The sequence below is a fragment of the Tigriopus californicus genome, chromosome 8 (assembly GCF_007210705.1).
Source record: "Tigriopus californicus strain San Diego chromosome 8, Tcal_SD_v2.1, whole genome shotgun sequence".
NCBI classification, from domain to species: Eukaryota; Metazoa; Arthropoda; class Copepoda; order Harpacticoida; family Harpacticidae; genus Tigriopus; species Tigriopus californicus.
In genome coordinates this window covers 12,005,305-12,019,475 of record NC_081447.1, presented here as the reverse complement: position 1 = coordinate 12,019,475, position 14,171 = coordinate 12,005,305, and the positions used below count along the sequence as shown (strand labels likewise).

Sequence of the window (14,171 nt, the reverse complement as noted above, 5' to 3'; positions counted from 1 at the left end):
AAAGACTATCAGTAGGATTTTATATGCCAGCGTCTTCCTATCGATTTTTTTCTTCTTTAGGTTGGATTTTGATATGTTGATATCGTTGAGCTCTGCAGAAGGTTCGCAGGTGTTTCGTATAACTAAAGACCATTCCTCACGCCCGATTCTTCTTTGTTTTCTGTTATAAGTACCCTTTCCACACATTCTTTAGGTGCGTGTGGAACCGCAAATGATGCCATAACAGTCACTAGTCCATTTTCACCTTCCGCCAACGCTTTTCCTCCAACCGTGTGTGGAACACTTTCGGGACAGCACAGTAAGTATTGAGAAGTGTAGAAAAAATCGCAGAAAAAAAATCTGCCCTTTTCCATAACGTTCTAGTGAACATCGTAACTAGAAAGTTAAGGCATCATCCCAATTTTGGAAGAAGTCATTGTCTTATTTTGATTCGGGTTGTCAAGTGAAGGCAAATATGAACAGCTGACGTCTTTATAGGGAGGAAAACTTGATCCATGCTTGCCTGGACTTTTGGCATCTCTTTCTTTTAGCCGGTTTATCTAAGCAAGCAGAATTGAGATTCGGCAATTCGAAATATTAGTTGCGATCAAATAAGATCTGAGATCCTCGGGCATGTGCTCCAAAAATAATTGGTTGAATAAGATATCTGGTTGATGGAGACCAAGCAACGATAACATTTGATTCATCAGAGCCGAAGCTTTTCGATCCCCTAAGCCTGGAACATGAAACAATTGATTTGCCCACTGATAATCATTCAAAGCAAAAGAAGAAGGAGGCGTGCTTTAAGGTCGAATATTTGTCGATTTTGGGTGGATTTTCAAGAACATCCAAAATTCGGTCGACCGTATCATCGTGTAATGAAGCCACGATATGACACTATTTCGTGTTGTCTTGGGAAGTGCCACGCAAAATGAATTGAGACTCTGCTGGTGAAAACCAAACTTGTCACTTGTGAGGCCCAAAAGGGGAAAGTTAAACGGAAACCGCAACGACGACAGTGCTTCAAAACATTCTATCTTGATCTGTTCTGATCACTTTAATACCAATGAAAAACACCACACAAGTATGAGGGCCGACCAAGGAGCGCCACCGCTGGGTTACCAATAGTTCTACCAAGCCAGATTAACTATTCTACAAACAGTGAGCTGATCACCACAACACCGACTGAATTAGAGCCTCAAGATGTCAAGAAAGGCTTACAAGACCCATTATAAAGATAAAGATGAGGCAATTTTGTAAGAAGAAGAAATGCAAAATATCCACAGCCTTCAAGGCCACTACAAAGACATTGGCATGGTTTTGAGACACGTGGAACACACATTCATAAGTCTATCACAACCGGATCTGAGCCTGGACGACTTGAAAAATCTTGAGAGACTCAGAAACTCAGATGTAGAGGATTTTATGGTCAAATTGCTGGTTGTTTGCAAAGTGATGGTGTTCTGACAAATGACAAATCCAATTGCAGCCTGAAGTGCATGATGAGATCCCTACCTCGATGATTTAGTAGGACAGCGTAACATCGACTGGATCCAAGATGTTGTCCTTGTGGTATCCTATGACAAACATGATCAACGTTTATGATTCCATTTGGTCCTATGTACATTAAATCGTGACATTCTCAGTCCATACCGGAGCTCAACCTGTCAAGGAAATTTTTTGCGCTGTTATATTCAAGATGATAAGCCCCTTAAAAGTTCTTTTTGCGGACTTCCCTACCGCTACTGGGATTGGCATGGATCCGCAGCAATTCAAGACGGTGGACTTATTTTTGTTCATTAGCTATTGATTCATATAATAAATGAACCACCAAATAATTAGAGTTGGCGGATCCAGCTAGCCTTTGAACATAAGATTGATCAGGAATTCTGGTCAAAAATTAAAGCAACTCTAACTGCTACTGGGTCAACGCCTCTCAATTTCCATTGAATATTTGCGGGAAGCGAACTGTACAATGATTTTGATAAAGCAAAATGTCAAAGGCATAATTTTTGACATGCAAAGAAGAGAATTCACCCTCGATTGCTTAAACTTCAATATACCATTCATAGCTATTTGTCTCATTCGATTTTGTTTGAATGGTTTTAACCAATAGTTTAGCAAGTTGTCCTTGATCATTGTTTACCCTTAATTCCAGTGTATTTCGAAACGGGGACGACTGGAACGGCTGGAGCCTTAACCATCGCCAAAGGAACGACCGCTGGAAATCGCATCTTCCAAATCAAAGTCACCTATTACAATTGTAATAATTTGGCCAAGTATGATGGAAATCATGGAGAAACTATTTGGAAGATAAACTACAATCTAGACGCATGTTTTTTTCTGGTTTTCAGGGCCCCTGCTAGTTGTACCCAATACTTTACCGGAGAGAGTGGCTCCTTCCAATCTTACAACTTCGAAGGGAATCAACTACTGCAGAACATGAATTACAACAACTGCTTCCGACAGGAAGAAGGTAGGCCCTCATGAACAACGTAGATCAGTTACCAATATGGTCGTCGATTCAGTACCGAGATCCGTTTTTCTATTTCATAGGTTTTTGTCGGTTGCAAATCAGCGAGGCCACGGCAATGACTCCAGATCCATTCCTTCTGTCGGATGATGGTGATGGTGATGTTGCTGTTAAGGCAACTGTGGTAGACGATACTTGTTTTCGAAAGGAAAATTTGACACCGTAACCTTCAGATCTCCTTGCATTTCAGCTTGATTGTGCAACTGTAAGTTACGTGGCTTTTACGACACCAACGAATACCATGTTTTGCGGCGAAAACTTGAGTTCAAAGGCGGGTGACACGATCCCTGGAGCTCTGACATGTAAGACTTTGTCTGAATTGAGGCATGCGTGCAATTTTGATGACATTTTTTAAAGGGAGATATATTTCACATTTCAGCCGCTCCTGGAGACTCTTTTCTGGTTGGATTGCGAACTGTGGGCACAACCTTGGCCGGTTACACTGGATTCAACTTAAATTATAAGCAAGTGGCTTGTCCATAGAGGATGTCAAACGGATTAAACGCAAAATTGATGTTTTAATAGCTACATTAATGAATTGTTACGAAAATTTATATTCTATCGAAATATACATGGTTCAACACGAAATGTTTTGAAGTCTGTTCCATCAACAAAGTTTCATACATGCGAGATCAATTACACTTACAAGCCCGACATCAAACTGAGCCAACATCCACATACATAGACAGCTGATTCTTTTCCTTCTTGAACATTCGCCTCAACAGCCACTGCACTACCACCATTCATCCAAGTTATCTTGTTGGCGTGGACTGTTTCTCTATTTTCTTTTCTACTGACTCTTCCATGATTGAACAGAAGATCTCGGTTCTCAAATATATCGCTGCTCAAATATTTATCGCTGAAAAGTGTTGGATTAATTTTTGATAAAAATGATAAGAGTTTCAGGAGCTAACAACTCGTGTAGCTAACTATACCTTTTCTGAGTTTTCAGTGGATTCATTTTAGTTTTTGGGAATGGAAATCCCTTCAGTTTCGGATAGAAGGCACAGAAACGTATTTATTGTACTTAAGTTTACAGTATATGAATATATTATCTAATCGAAGAATTAGTTGGAGGATGTGGTCAAAACTTGAATAGAGGATTGATCAAGAATTATAGTAAAAAACTTGACCAAGTCTGAATTCAATCTTGCAACTGGATCAACTTTTTGAGGGCAGCAAATTGAAAAACGAAGAACCCCGAGAAACAAAAGAGGCGGACTGCTTTTGTTCCAAGTATCATGGATTCCCGATGGCTTAAAGGTATTCTCCAAACATATTAAACCTATACTATCACTGCAATTGACCCTAAATCCTGGGATGGAGCAAAAGTAATGAATGCTTTTGAAAACATGCAGTATCAATTCACTTTCATACCGTCTATGAATACTGTACAGTCGCAACTTTTCCAGCCTCTCCAAATAAATGCGCTCTCTCATAAACCAGACACTCGAATTTTTTACCATTCTTCCCACAAACTAATTTTGTATCGTCAGCATAAAAAGAGATGCCATCAGATTCAAACTAAAATCAGATCTGGGAGCAGGTCATTCTACGCCATTCATAGATATCCTTCAGTATGAGAGATAATGAGATAATGCTATGGCTTAGTTAGATCGTATTGAAGTATTAATACAAGTTTGAACCTTAAGGTCAACTCTGGCCTGAGATTCATATGCCAAGCACGGTGAGCCATCTTTGATTAGTCTCTAAAATTCTGAAAAGTTCTCCTGACACGAATGAGGAATCCGGTCCTTTCAGAAATATTTGAGTCATGGCTTTTTCCATGGATTCCAATTACGGTAAAGCCAATCTATTCCTAGTGACTGAGAATCACTGGGACATGAACGAAATTAAAAAAAATCATTTGGTCTTTTTTTGATCGACGTCACCAACTCTCGATATTGAAACTAGAGAGATAATTTCCCTTGTGAAGAATTTTCCTTGACTAATGAAAAACCTATTAGCACATAAAAAACATGTGGTTGTTCTAGTAATCAGACGTTTAATTCATTTATAGAAACATGATACTCATCCTGTACCCCGATTTGGCTGCAATTTGGAATATTCTTTGGTCATTTGTACATCAATCAAAGTCTTTATATTGGATTCTAACCTATAACAACCGTTATTTTTTGAGACAAAGAATCAGTCCATCTAGTTCATAGAATGCGCATATGTGAAGATACGTGTGTGTCTTCATTTACTCTAATTTGATTTGGCAAATTGAAAATTAAGGTGTTAAGGTATCATCGTATTAAAGAGCAGTCACGGTTTGAAACTTTCGTAATGAGGCTGAGCTTCATATTCAGTTTATTTCGAACATATACATGGTTCAATTCTTCAAAAGTAAGCATTATAATAAAACTAGAACATAATCTGGATATTTTTCATTGGTTTGCTTGGCAAGTCTTAGCAATCTTGAAGAGCGTAGTTCAAGTAGAATCCAACTATTCCTGCAGGAGCCATAGCTTGCTCGCTCATCTCAGCATCGTCCGATCCATCGCCCAACACTTCATCGGAGTCCGTTTTGAAAACCACCCGAAATGGCTTTCGTCCACCTGAAAATAAAATAGAACACAAAATGATGTTGTCACTATTCTACCATTGAGTCAGGGACACGTTCATGAAACAATGAAAGGAATTGAATTTCATGACATCTGCTGAAAGATAAACATGCGGGAATATATCCAAGGCATTTAAAGTTGGCTCTCAATCTTTCATGCTAATACATCTTTACATTTCATTCTTAGAAATACCCACGAATGGAGCTTTTCAGACGCCAAATGATCCTTTTTTTTGCCAAAATCCACGAGAGGGAATCTTTAGGCAAAGTTTTGACAAATCCCTCTCATCTTTTTAACCAGATATTTTCTTGGCTTATCCGCTTCACCGCTTATCCACTAGATCCCTTTCAAGAACCAATTAAATTCTGCGTCAAAGGAAATTCTCAACTCAGATTGGTTGAAGCATAAGCCAAAGCAATCAAGTGACAAAAGGAATAAGCCACGAAAATATCTGCTTCTACTATCATGCAAGAAGACAGGGGTTCCAATTTATGGAGAAAAAGTGCATTCGGAAACTCACTTCACTTATACAGGCTATACTTCAGTTATACAGGCTAGGGAACCAAAATTTAAAATCTCATGAAATTGGTATTTACGGGCTAATCTTTTGATTAATCAAAGCCCACTACAAGCAAAACAACAAGCTCATGATGCTCTCCTTTCTAATGAGTCATTCCGCGCGGAAATGACCATAAGCTCATCACCGACATCCTCAATGTATCCCTGGCCAAAAAATTAAAATACGACTTGAAACACGAAAATATCTGCTTGAGTCTACTCCACATTCAGTGTCAACTTACTGCAGATCGACTCAGTATTATCAGTTGCTCCACTGCCGTCAGTCTCATAGCCAAAGAAACGTCCACAAATGCGTTCATGAAGAATGGCCGGAATCGTGCCTGGACCAAACATATCGACATCAGCGTCACCAACGTCGCTTCCGCTTCCAGGAATCTAGAAAAGATTTGTGCAACATTGTGCCAAAGTGCGTTCCTTTTCCGATTTTGGAGTAAAACCATTACAAAGTTTGATTTCACTTCAGCCCCCTCCTGAACGCAATGATATGTTCTTTCTGTCGAGAAAAGCACCATGGTAGCCCCTATTTTGCTTCACTTTGTCCTCTGTTTAGAAGATGAAATGGATTGACTTCCGTACCTGAAGGTAGTCTTCGGAACAAGCTGTGTCTAACGTGGCAATGGCAATTGCGGCTGAGCTGATGGAAAGACCAAACGATCCTTGGTCGATAGCCATGTCAGCTGCGCCAAGAATGACGGTATTATAACAAATGGCACATTTGCCCACCTCTTGTCGAAAGCACATGGTATAACACTGATTTGACAGATGAGTCACTAGAACAAAAAACATATGTTGAAACGAACATACAAATTGAATATATTGGAGCCGGATGAAAACAAATTTAGATAACGGATACTTTTCGTCATTGTAACATATTTTGTACGCCATAAACTTAATTGAGAATGATTTCATGTACAAATGGTGTCAATAGTGTTAAGCATCTTACTTGTGATTGCTTGAATATCACCCAAAATGTGCAAAATGGCGACCCAACTTGAGTTTGAGTAAGCCAGTTTCAAATTGAAATATGAATGATGGCAAAAAAGATCATCAAGTTCCCAAACTATTAAGAGCCAAGAAAACCATTCCAATTTCAGATTAAAGACCGGAAATGAGTCATACCATCAGCAGTGACGGCTGTTTCACCGATCGGAAAGTTGAAGCTGAAAATGAATTAAAGTTATTTTGAGTACTGATGAGACCAAAACAAGGAAAACAAAATTTCAAAGGGATCTAAACTGAGAAAAACAAGCAAATAATTTCAAATAAGTAATTGAAAAGGAAGCAAGGCAGAAAAAGTATTTGGTGAAGAACTTAAACTCTATAACGTTCATGTGGTTGGCACGTGGGGCGATGTTTTTGATTTTGAGCAAGAAAACGCTGCTGCATGCTTTACCACTAATGCAAGCAAATGTTAAGCAACTGACACTTTGCATGCGGCCATTCCTTGTTTTTTACTTACTTGTTTGGAGTTCAATGATTTTTGCTTGATTTCAAGTGCTTTTCATAAAAGTGCAATGTTGCTAAATCGACAAGATTCATGACTTGAATTAACTTTGGTTCTTTTTTAGGCACTGTGTCAGATCATTAGTTTCAATTGCATTCGAGAGTCCATTTTTTAGTCTCTCTTGATTAAAAAATGAGTGAATCAAGAAGAATGAGCTCTTGCAATTTACTTGGCTACTCTCTTCATAGACCACTGGAAATTATGGACGTGCTTTGATGACCAAGACTAGTTATCAGGGCTGCACCAATCGTCTTGTCATGTTGCAGGTCCATAGCTTTCTTGAAGTTCAAGAAAACGCAATTTTCGACATATACCTGACCATTAATGATGGTTGAATTGAGGTGAAACGAGATTTTAGAGAGCTTTCTTCTCCAGTAATTGCGTAATTCGTGATAATCATGCATCCTTAAACATCGTTACAATAAGTTCTAACCAGTGATTAGTTGTGAATGCTTGGTAGAAGAAAAAGATGTGCAAATCACGCGTTTCTTTCATGTTTAAGCATAAGGTTCTCATCTAATCTTGAGACTTTTATGTCTTTTAAAAGGGAGTGATTACACCTTAATGTTGAATTTCAGTCACACTTGATGCTTCACTTCAATGTGTGAAATTGTGTTTTCAATATCAAGCTACTTGAATTATTTTAACCCTGGCACGTTTGATTACGACCTATTAATATTATTATTTTGAATCACTTTCACAACTTTTTCCCCTATAAAGATTGAAATGGGTTTAACTTTTAGGGTCCAAACCTTTTTTTAAAAGGTGTGACTTGATGAATGCACCTTCTTCTTTGATAAATATGACCCTTAAATAGCCCCTTATTGAGTTCGATTTTCTTCTGATCGTCACTCTGTCTTGTAAACTTCTACATACCTCGCAAAGGTTCCTGTATTTCCAGTAAAATATTGGAGGCAACCTGGCGGACCTAAAACAAATGGCAATAAGATCAATCAGCGCAACAGAGCAATAGCAACTCGAGAATCAAATACCTACCCCCCATTTCATCTCCACAAGCATATTGGGTCACTTAAATCAATGGAAATCTCATTTTTCTTTGAATCACACAACTGAGAACAAATCATTAATTTTTTGAGAAGTTACCCTTGATGTCGAATTGACGACTAACTGTGGTTCCACTAAAGTCGAATGAGGCCCGGTGACAAATGTCAGAGGAATCCACAATCACTGAAAATGATTACAAAATGATTTGCCCTAACACAATTGCTCTTTCACTTAGTCGTTGATGGAGCTGAAATGGTATTTTGTATTGTTGTCAAAATGGCCGACGTGGTTTTTTTAAGTTATAAACTCGGCGTTAAGGGTGAAAGAATGAAGGGATTTAATCATTCAAAATTGAAACGCAAATGAAAGCCAAACCGACTCTTGGGGCATAAAACTTTGTTCTTCGCAGAGTAACTAACTCACTGTGTTGACCGGTGTTGACGCCGCAAATCAAAGGTGATCCAATATTGCCCGGAGAGGTGAGACTAAAGCTATCCTCGGTACAGTCTCCGATTGATCCTCCTAAAAGTAGAATACTGCCAGAGTGAAAAAATGATTTACAAATTTGGACAAAACAGCCGCATCATGAGATGACATTCGATAGTTTGGGATATCGAATTCATACATTAATGTCTTTAGTTACATAAATAGTGTGCTTATAATCCGACTTAGGATACCCCATTTTTCTTACTGAATGCCCGAAATGGACCCCTGGACACAGTTGAAATTGATATGAATTCATGAGAGGATTCTCTAATTACCATTGGTATTGCCCAAGGTGGAAGCGGTTCCTACCGTTGGTCCGGCAATGGAAAACGTCTGGAACAAAAGACATGGTCCTCAATTGAACACCCTAATATGAAAGATATATATATGACTTTAAGAACAGACCGTGAAATCCAGCTTGATACGGCAAATATTTGATGAGCTTTTGCAAATTGTGAACGTACACTGGTCTGCAGTGGGCATGGATATACCCGCTTGAACGAGATAAGTGCAGTTTTCGGAGGTGGTCCCACCGCAAGCTAAAGTGACTGCAAATGAAAGAAAGTGCCAGGGATTAAAAACTAGCTATTATGAGGAGCACGCCAACTTGACGACTTACAGACGCAACATACACCAAATCCTTGGGCACAAGTTCCTGCCGGAGATCCTCCTAAAATGAGTTGAATCAGGAGTCACATTGTAAAAAATGGCGTTGGAACAACATTTTGAGGTTGGATCAACTTACCTCTTGTGGTGCATTCATCGGCTGTTTCCATAGTGGTGAAGTTTTCACGTGAGAGCTAATGCTTTAGATTATGAATATGGTTGATTTTGCAAAAATTGATTGAGTATCAACACCCTCACGCACGTTAAGTGTAGAGCGAAAACTTTAGCAAGATTGCTTCGGAAAAGATGAAGAGGGTTATGCTCGACCTATTTTGTTCAATGCCATCGAATTATTTTCGATCTTTTTGCAAACCTGCTGAATTCATTGGAGCCCAAATGAACCAGGCATATTCAAGATGTGGCTGAACAATCATATTTTCATTAGAAAATGTATTTTTAGACGAGAACATCAAATAAATCAAACCCCACATTTGAATTGTTTGCTGATCTTCAACTGGATATGCTAATCAAGTTTTCAATCCTATTAGGCTCGGCAACCCAAGAGAAGATTCACTCAACGATATCTACTGGACTACTGGGATCTTGACCATTCCTACCACCCGCAGACTAATTTTGCATTGTCATCATAAGATGAGGTACTGACTTCACCGCTAAAGGACTGGAGCAATTACAAAGATGAAATAGAAGCGACTTCATATGGAATCTTGTGAGAGGTCTGACTTAACTTCGTCTACGTATAGGTCTAACGGATCGTTTGGATTTAACCAATTGCTTCCTACCACAAATTAAATTGATTCCCTTTGTGTGGAGCTCGTTAATTAATAACTCATGATTTAACTTGGCAAAGGAGGTGACAAAGTAAAGATAGACCATAGATGAACTGATTCAGTGGTCTCTAGTCCTTCAACAATTTACTCTGTGAGCTCCAATAACTGCGGTACAAGTAAATACAGGTTTTGCGTCTTGTTTTACACTGTTTTGAAGAACGCATTTAGATCACTTAAAAAATTATCAATAAGCCAATAAAAGATAAAAAATAACTCTCTTGTCTCTTGCTTGCCAAATTTTTGAAAACCGATGGTTGACATATGCCTTTAGTACTGGTATGCAGAGGTACTCCATTCTTTGTTCCATTCATGGACGAAGGTTTTTCTTCAAATGAATGGATTAAAGAAGATTCCCAAGTGCTAATTACTGTGTCCTGAAGTGTTTTTGAGTCTTATATTGTCTTGTTGGTGTTATTTTTTGTCAATATAAGTTTCTTTAAAGAATAATGATTTTATTTGCTCCTAAGCTCATAATTGCCTCATAAGTGTTTTGATCAGTGTTAGCTTACCTTAGATCTTAGAAATCTTAGAGATCTAAGAAAATAGTGACAAAATTATGGATATCTTTTAACTTTTTAGAATAAGGCTGAAGATAATCTTACTACGCGTCTTTGACAGAAAATGTTAATTCACTAAGCTCTATACTTCACTGAACTACTTGGCTTGGCTAATCTTGTCCTCTTCTTGCAAGGGTGTCGGACAAATGTGGTTCAACTCAATGGTCTAACTTAGCGGAATAAGGGTAGCTGACTCTTTCCTTAAGATGCCATGACCAGCCTCGCTAATCTCAACAGGCGCATGATTAGAGCAATGAGTTGCAACTTCAAAGCTTTGTGTGGTTGAAAACACACACTTGAGAACTATTCCCTACGTGTGATCGTGATCAACTTTATACTGTCATTGGCTTCACCATCGACCTCAAAAGGGGGGCCCTTGTGATCCATTTTGTTATGAATATGGGACAAAAGGATACAGATATGACCAGATCTCTTGAACACATCCACTCCCCTTTTTACACATGATCATTCCCAATAGAATTCAATTTCTTTCGGAAGCTAGCCACAACTATCTATTGTCCTCCAAATGAGTACGACTAAAACTCAGAAATTTCTAAGCAATGAAAATTTCGGTGTTATTTGACAAAAGCTATTGCCTATATGATGAGATGCAAACAAGATTAGTAAGGATGAAAATTGCAGGATCAGTATTTTTTTAATGTAACACAAACTGAGAGGGAAAGAGCTCCTATGTGACTCCCTAACAAAAAACCTACTCTGATATTTAGATATTATCCATTCAAAATAATCTACTTTGTTATAAAATTATGTTTTTCCGAACATACGGAAGTTTGCTCCCCAACAGTACCAAGGTTGGGGTAAGAAAATTGCTGGGGTTATAATGGTTTCTCTATTTTAGACTTTTCATCTTTTTACTTAAATCAGTTTGAAAATTGACGCTCAACAGTGATAGTCCAATATCATATTTGCAATATCCGATCTAGTCGTCGATATCAAAGTATTAGCTCTCATATGTGTGTTGTACTGACGTGTATAACAAGTTCCGTTTCTGGACGAAGATCCAACGCAGCCTTCATTCTGTGGACGAAAAAAAAAGAAAAAAAATCTCTTTCACCAAATCAATCTGCGTAAATAATATTTGAGCTAATGTCTCACGGGGAAATTGACGATCTGAAAGATAGAAAACACTAAAAGGCAACAACGAGTTTTGATACAACAAATCAGATTACGATCGCATGAAAGATATACATTGTTTTTGTTTTTAAAGCACTCACATTTTCCTTTTCGAGTGTCATTTCGACCAAGTACCAATTTGCTCAGGCTCAAAGCGAGAACGAAGAAAGTGATTGGTGCTCTCCAGTGAGGTCTCATGGTTAGGAGGTCTGACTTGGGCGATGATCAAAAAAGAACTGACGTTCAAACTCGACAAAGCTGAAACCGAGAATAAATGGCGACAACTACGCGGACCTCGAATACAACCGGGCTCTCATTCGCTCGTGCGCGCACCGGTGGTTTAAAGCTGACTCCAGAAGCTTTCTTATCTCCACCTTTTCTTTCCTTTGCCACGACCGGGAATATAATTCCCTGCACACTTCAATCCGATAGACTGGGTTATTTGATTTGACTTCATATTTACGAAATATCTGATCCATCAACGAATTTGTGTTGGCAGACCTGGGCAGCCATGCTTATTGGGTTGATATGGAGTGCTAGTTCAAAATTCTTCCAAGTATACCTTGAAAGCTACTACCGGATAAACAACCACTACGTATTCCCTGTGGATATTGGAGGGAATCATTGAACAATGAGGGATCCCGAGAAAGAAAAGAGCTGGACTTCTTTGTTTAACTAACCTAGATCATAGATTTCTAAACACTGGATGTCAAACAACCGACCACTTGGTTGGCAAAACCAAGGATGGTCTCTTGGGGATTAATCACCATCCGGTTCAATGTATTGTTGATCCCGCCGAGTGATCGGTCGTCCGACATCCAGTGCCTAGAAATCTACGCCTTGATATACTAAGGCTTGAAGGTGCGCTCAAATGCATGGTTCTGACTTAAAAGTTGCTATGAATGGTCGTGGAGTGGTGATTTCGAATGCAGAATCAGTAAACAGGAATATTAATTATGAATCCATATTGATCGTGGCAATCAATCAGTGTGACTGATGGCAAACAATTTGAGAAGCCCACCTTTGAAGGAGCCAATTTGATGTTGCCAACAAAGTACAAACAATCGATCTTTCTTCCCATTAAGTACCATTTAATGAAGTAGCTGAAACTCTAACGCCATTCAAAATAGGCAACTTATTAGACCTATTAACTTATTAAAAAGGTGCCCCTGACTACAGGGGATACGGTTGTCATTAGAATATTTCCTACATGGCAAACTGCTTTTCAACATGTTCAGACTGAAAATTGCTTGTGATGTAGCTAACGATTTGCCAAATTATATCTCGTGTAGACGTACCTGGGTCCCATCATAATGTTTTGCAAATCAGCACTTTGTGGCTTTACTCTTAGTTGTTGTGCATATTTAGTTTGCTAGGTTCTCCAAAAGTCTATGAACCATAGATTCGAAGATCTGAAACCTTGGTGTTTTCCAATGGTTGTTGCCTACAAAACGCTTGTTTGAGTCTACCTCTCATCAGTGGGATGCCAAACTTCTATGAAGATTTACACTACGAGCTATTTCTTGTTGCTGGGCACAACTTAAACCATAAAACTGTAAATTTGGCAAGGATTATCTGCACTGATTGGTTATTTAGTTAGGGATCAGAAGTGATGGAAATCAATCCTATTTCGTTCAATAGTTTTGGCTTTTTATTTTGTTATATTTTTCTCGCAAATCTTTTCCATCATCTACGGGGAGGACTTTTGGGGCACAAAGCTTGCTCAAAATATTTTCGTCTGTTTTTTATAGGTAGAATCATCACAATAGTGGTAACCCAAACGTTATTCAAAGGTATCTCACTAGCCATTATCATGCCTCAATTCTGTGTTTAAAGCTCATAACATACCTCGGAGTTAGGGTTTGGACGTTAACTGGAATGCTAATATACTCGGCCAAAAGCTAGGTAGATGCTCATTCTGGGTCACCCTTAATTCAAAGGTACCGACGTTTAAAAACTCGTGTCTGATTAATTTTTTTACCCCTCATACGGTTCGTTGGGAGGCGCAGCAAAGCGAAGCGCGTTGAGTGGCACAAAAGCAATACGTTCATATTATATTTGCAGTACTGACCATAACTTAAGAGAACAATGCACGAATAGAATCACTCGTAATTTCTCGGGTTGTAGTTCCATACTCACGATTTGATTTGTAATTACAAGACGAGAGCTTTTCTGATATATTACAACGTACAATGATTGTGAGCTCGTACGCTATAATTAACTCCACCCTGACCATAAGACTAAATTTCATTCGCTCCTCATTGATTTATGTGAAAGGAGAACTGTGAAAAAGATTGGTGAGTACAATTTGCAATTTGCATTCTTTTCATTGATTGCCAAATGCTCTTAACAACGACCATAATTGACGTAGGA

The 14,171-nt window shown here is 38.6% G+C and overlaps 2 protein-coding genes across 5 annotated transcripts in view; one reads left to right on the top strand and one right to left on the bottom strand.

The window, feature by feature from the left end:
• The window catches only part of LOC131885021 (uncharacterized), a 4,405-nt gene extending 1,312 nt beyond the window's left edge, over positions 1-3,093 (top strand). For 2 of the 3 annotated variants that reach the window (XM_059232943.1, XM_059232940.1), the window contains 6 exons: positions 194-298; positions 2,138-2,258; positions 2,334-2,455; positions 2,536-2,636; positions 2,703-2,814; positions 2,892-3,093. In XM_059232943.1, coding sequence (XP_059088926.1) covers positions 194-298; positions 2,138-2,258; positions 2,334-2,455; positions 2,536-2,636; positions 2,703-2,814; positions 2,892-2,995 — 665 coding nt within the window. In that variant the 3' untranslated portion in view covers positions 2,996-3,093. Of the gene's footprint in view, positions 1-60; positions 102-193; positions 299-2,137; positions 2,259-2,333; positions 2,456-2,535; positions 2,637-2,702; positions 2,815-2,891 lie in introns of all 3 variants that reach the window. The other variant, XM_059232941.1, reaches the window with a different exon arrangement.
• Positions 3,094-4,808: 1,715 nt separating this feature from the next.
• On the bottom strand, positions 4,809-12,163 carry LOC131885091 (uncharacterized). 2 transcript variants are annotated; one of them, XM_059233029.1, is made up of 15 exons: positions 11,900-12,163; positions 11,781-11,812; positions 11,654-11,702; positions 9,399-9,419; positions 9,273-9,323; positions 9,059-9,201; positions 8,929-8,986; positions 8,591-8,689; positions 8,267-8,350; positions 8,159-8,191; positions 8,039-8,090; positions 6,778-6,818; positions 6,235-6,428; positions 5,880-6,033; positions 4,809-5,073 (listed from the first exon to the last, which is right to left on the bottom strand). In XM_059233029.1, the coding sequence occupies exons 1-15, from the start codon at positions 11,994-11,996 to the stop codon at positions 4,925-4,927; spliced, it is 1,257 nt and encodes a 418-aa protein (XP_059089012.1). In that variant the 5' UTR covers positions 11,997-12,163; the 3' UTR covers positions 4,809-4,924. The 2 variants fall into 2 exon arrangements, with proteins under 2 accessions (XP_059089012.1, XP_059089013.1); XM_059233030.1 differs by lacking the exon at positions 11,781-11,812.
• Between the last annotated feature and the right edge of the window lie 2,008 nt (positions 12,164-14,171).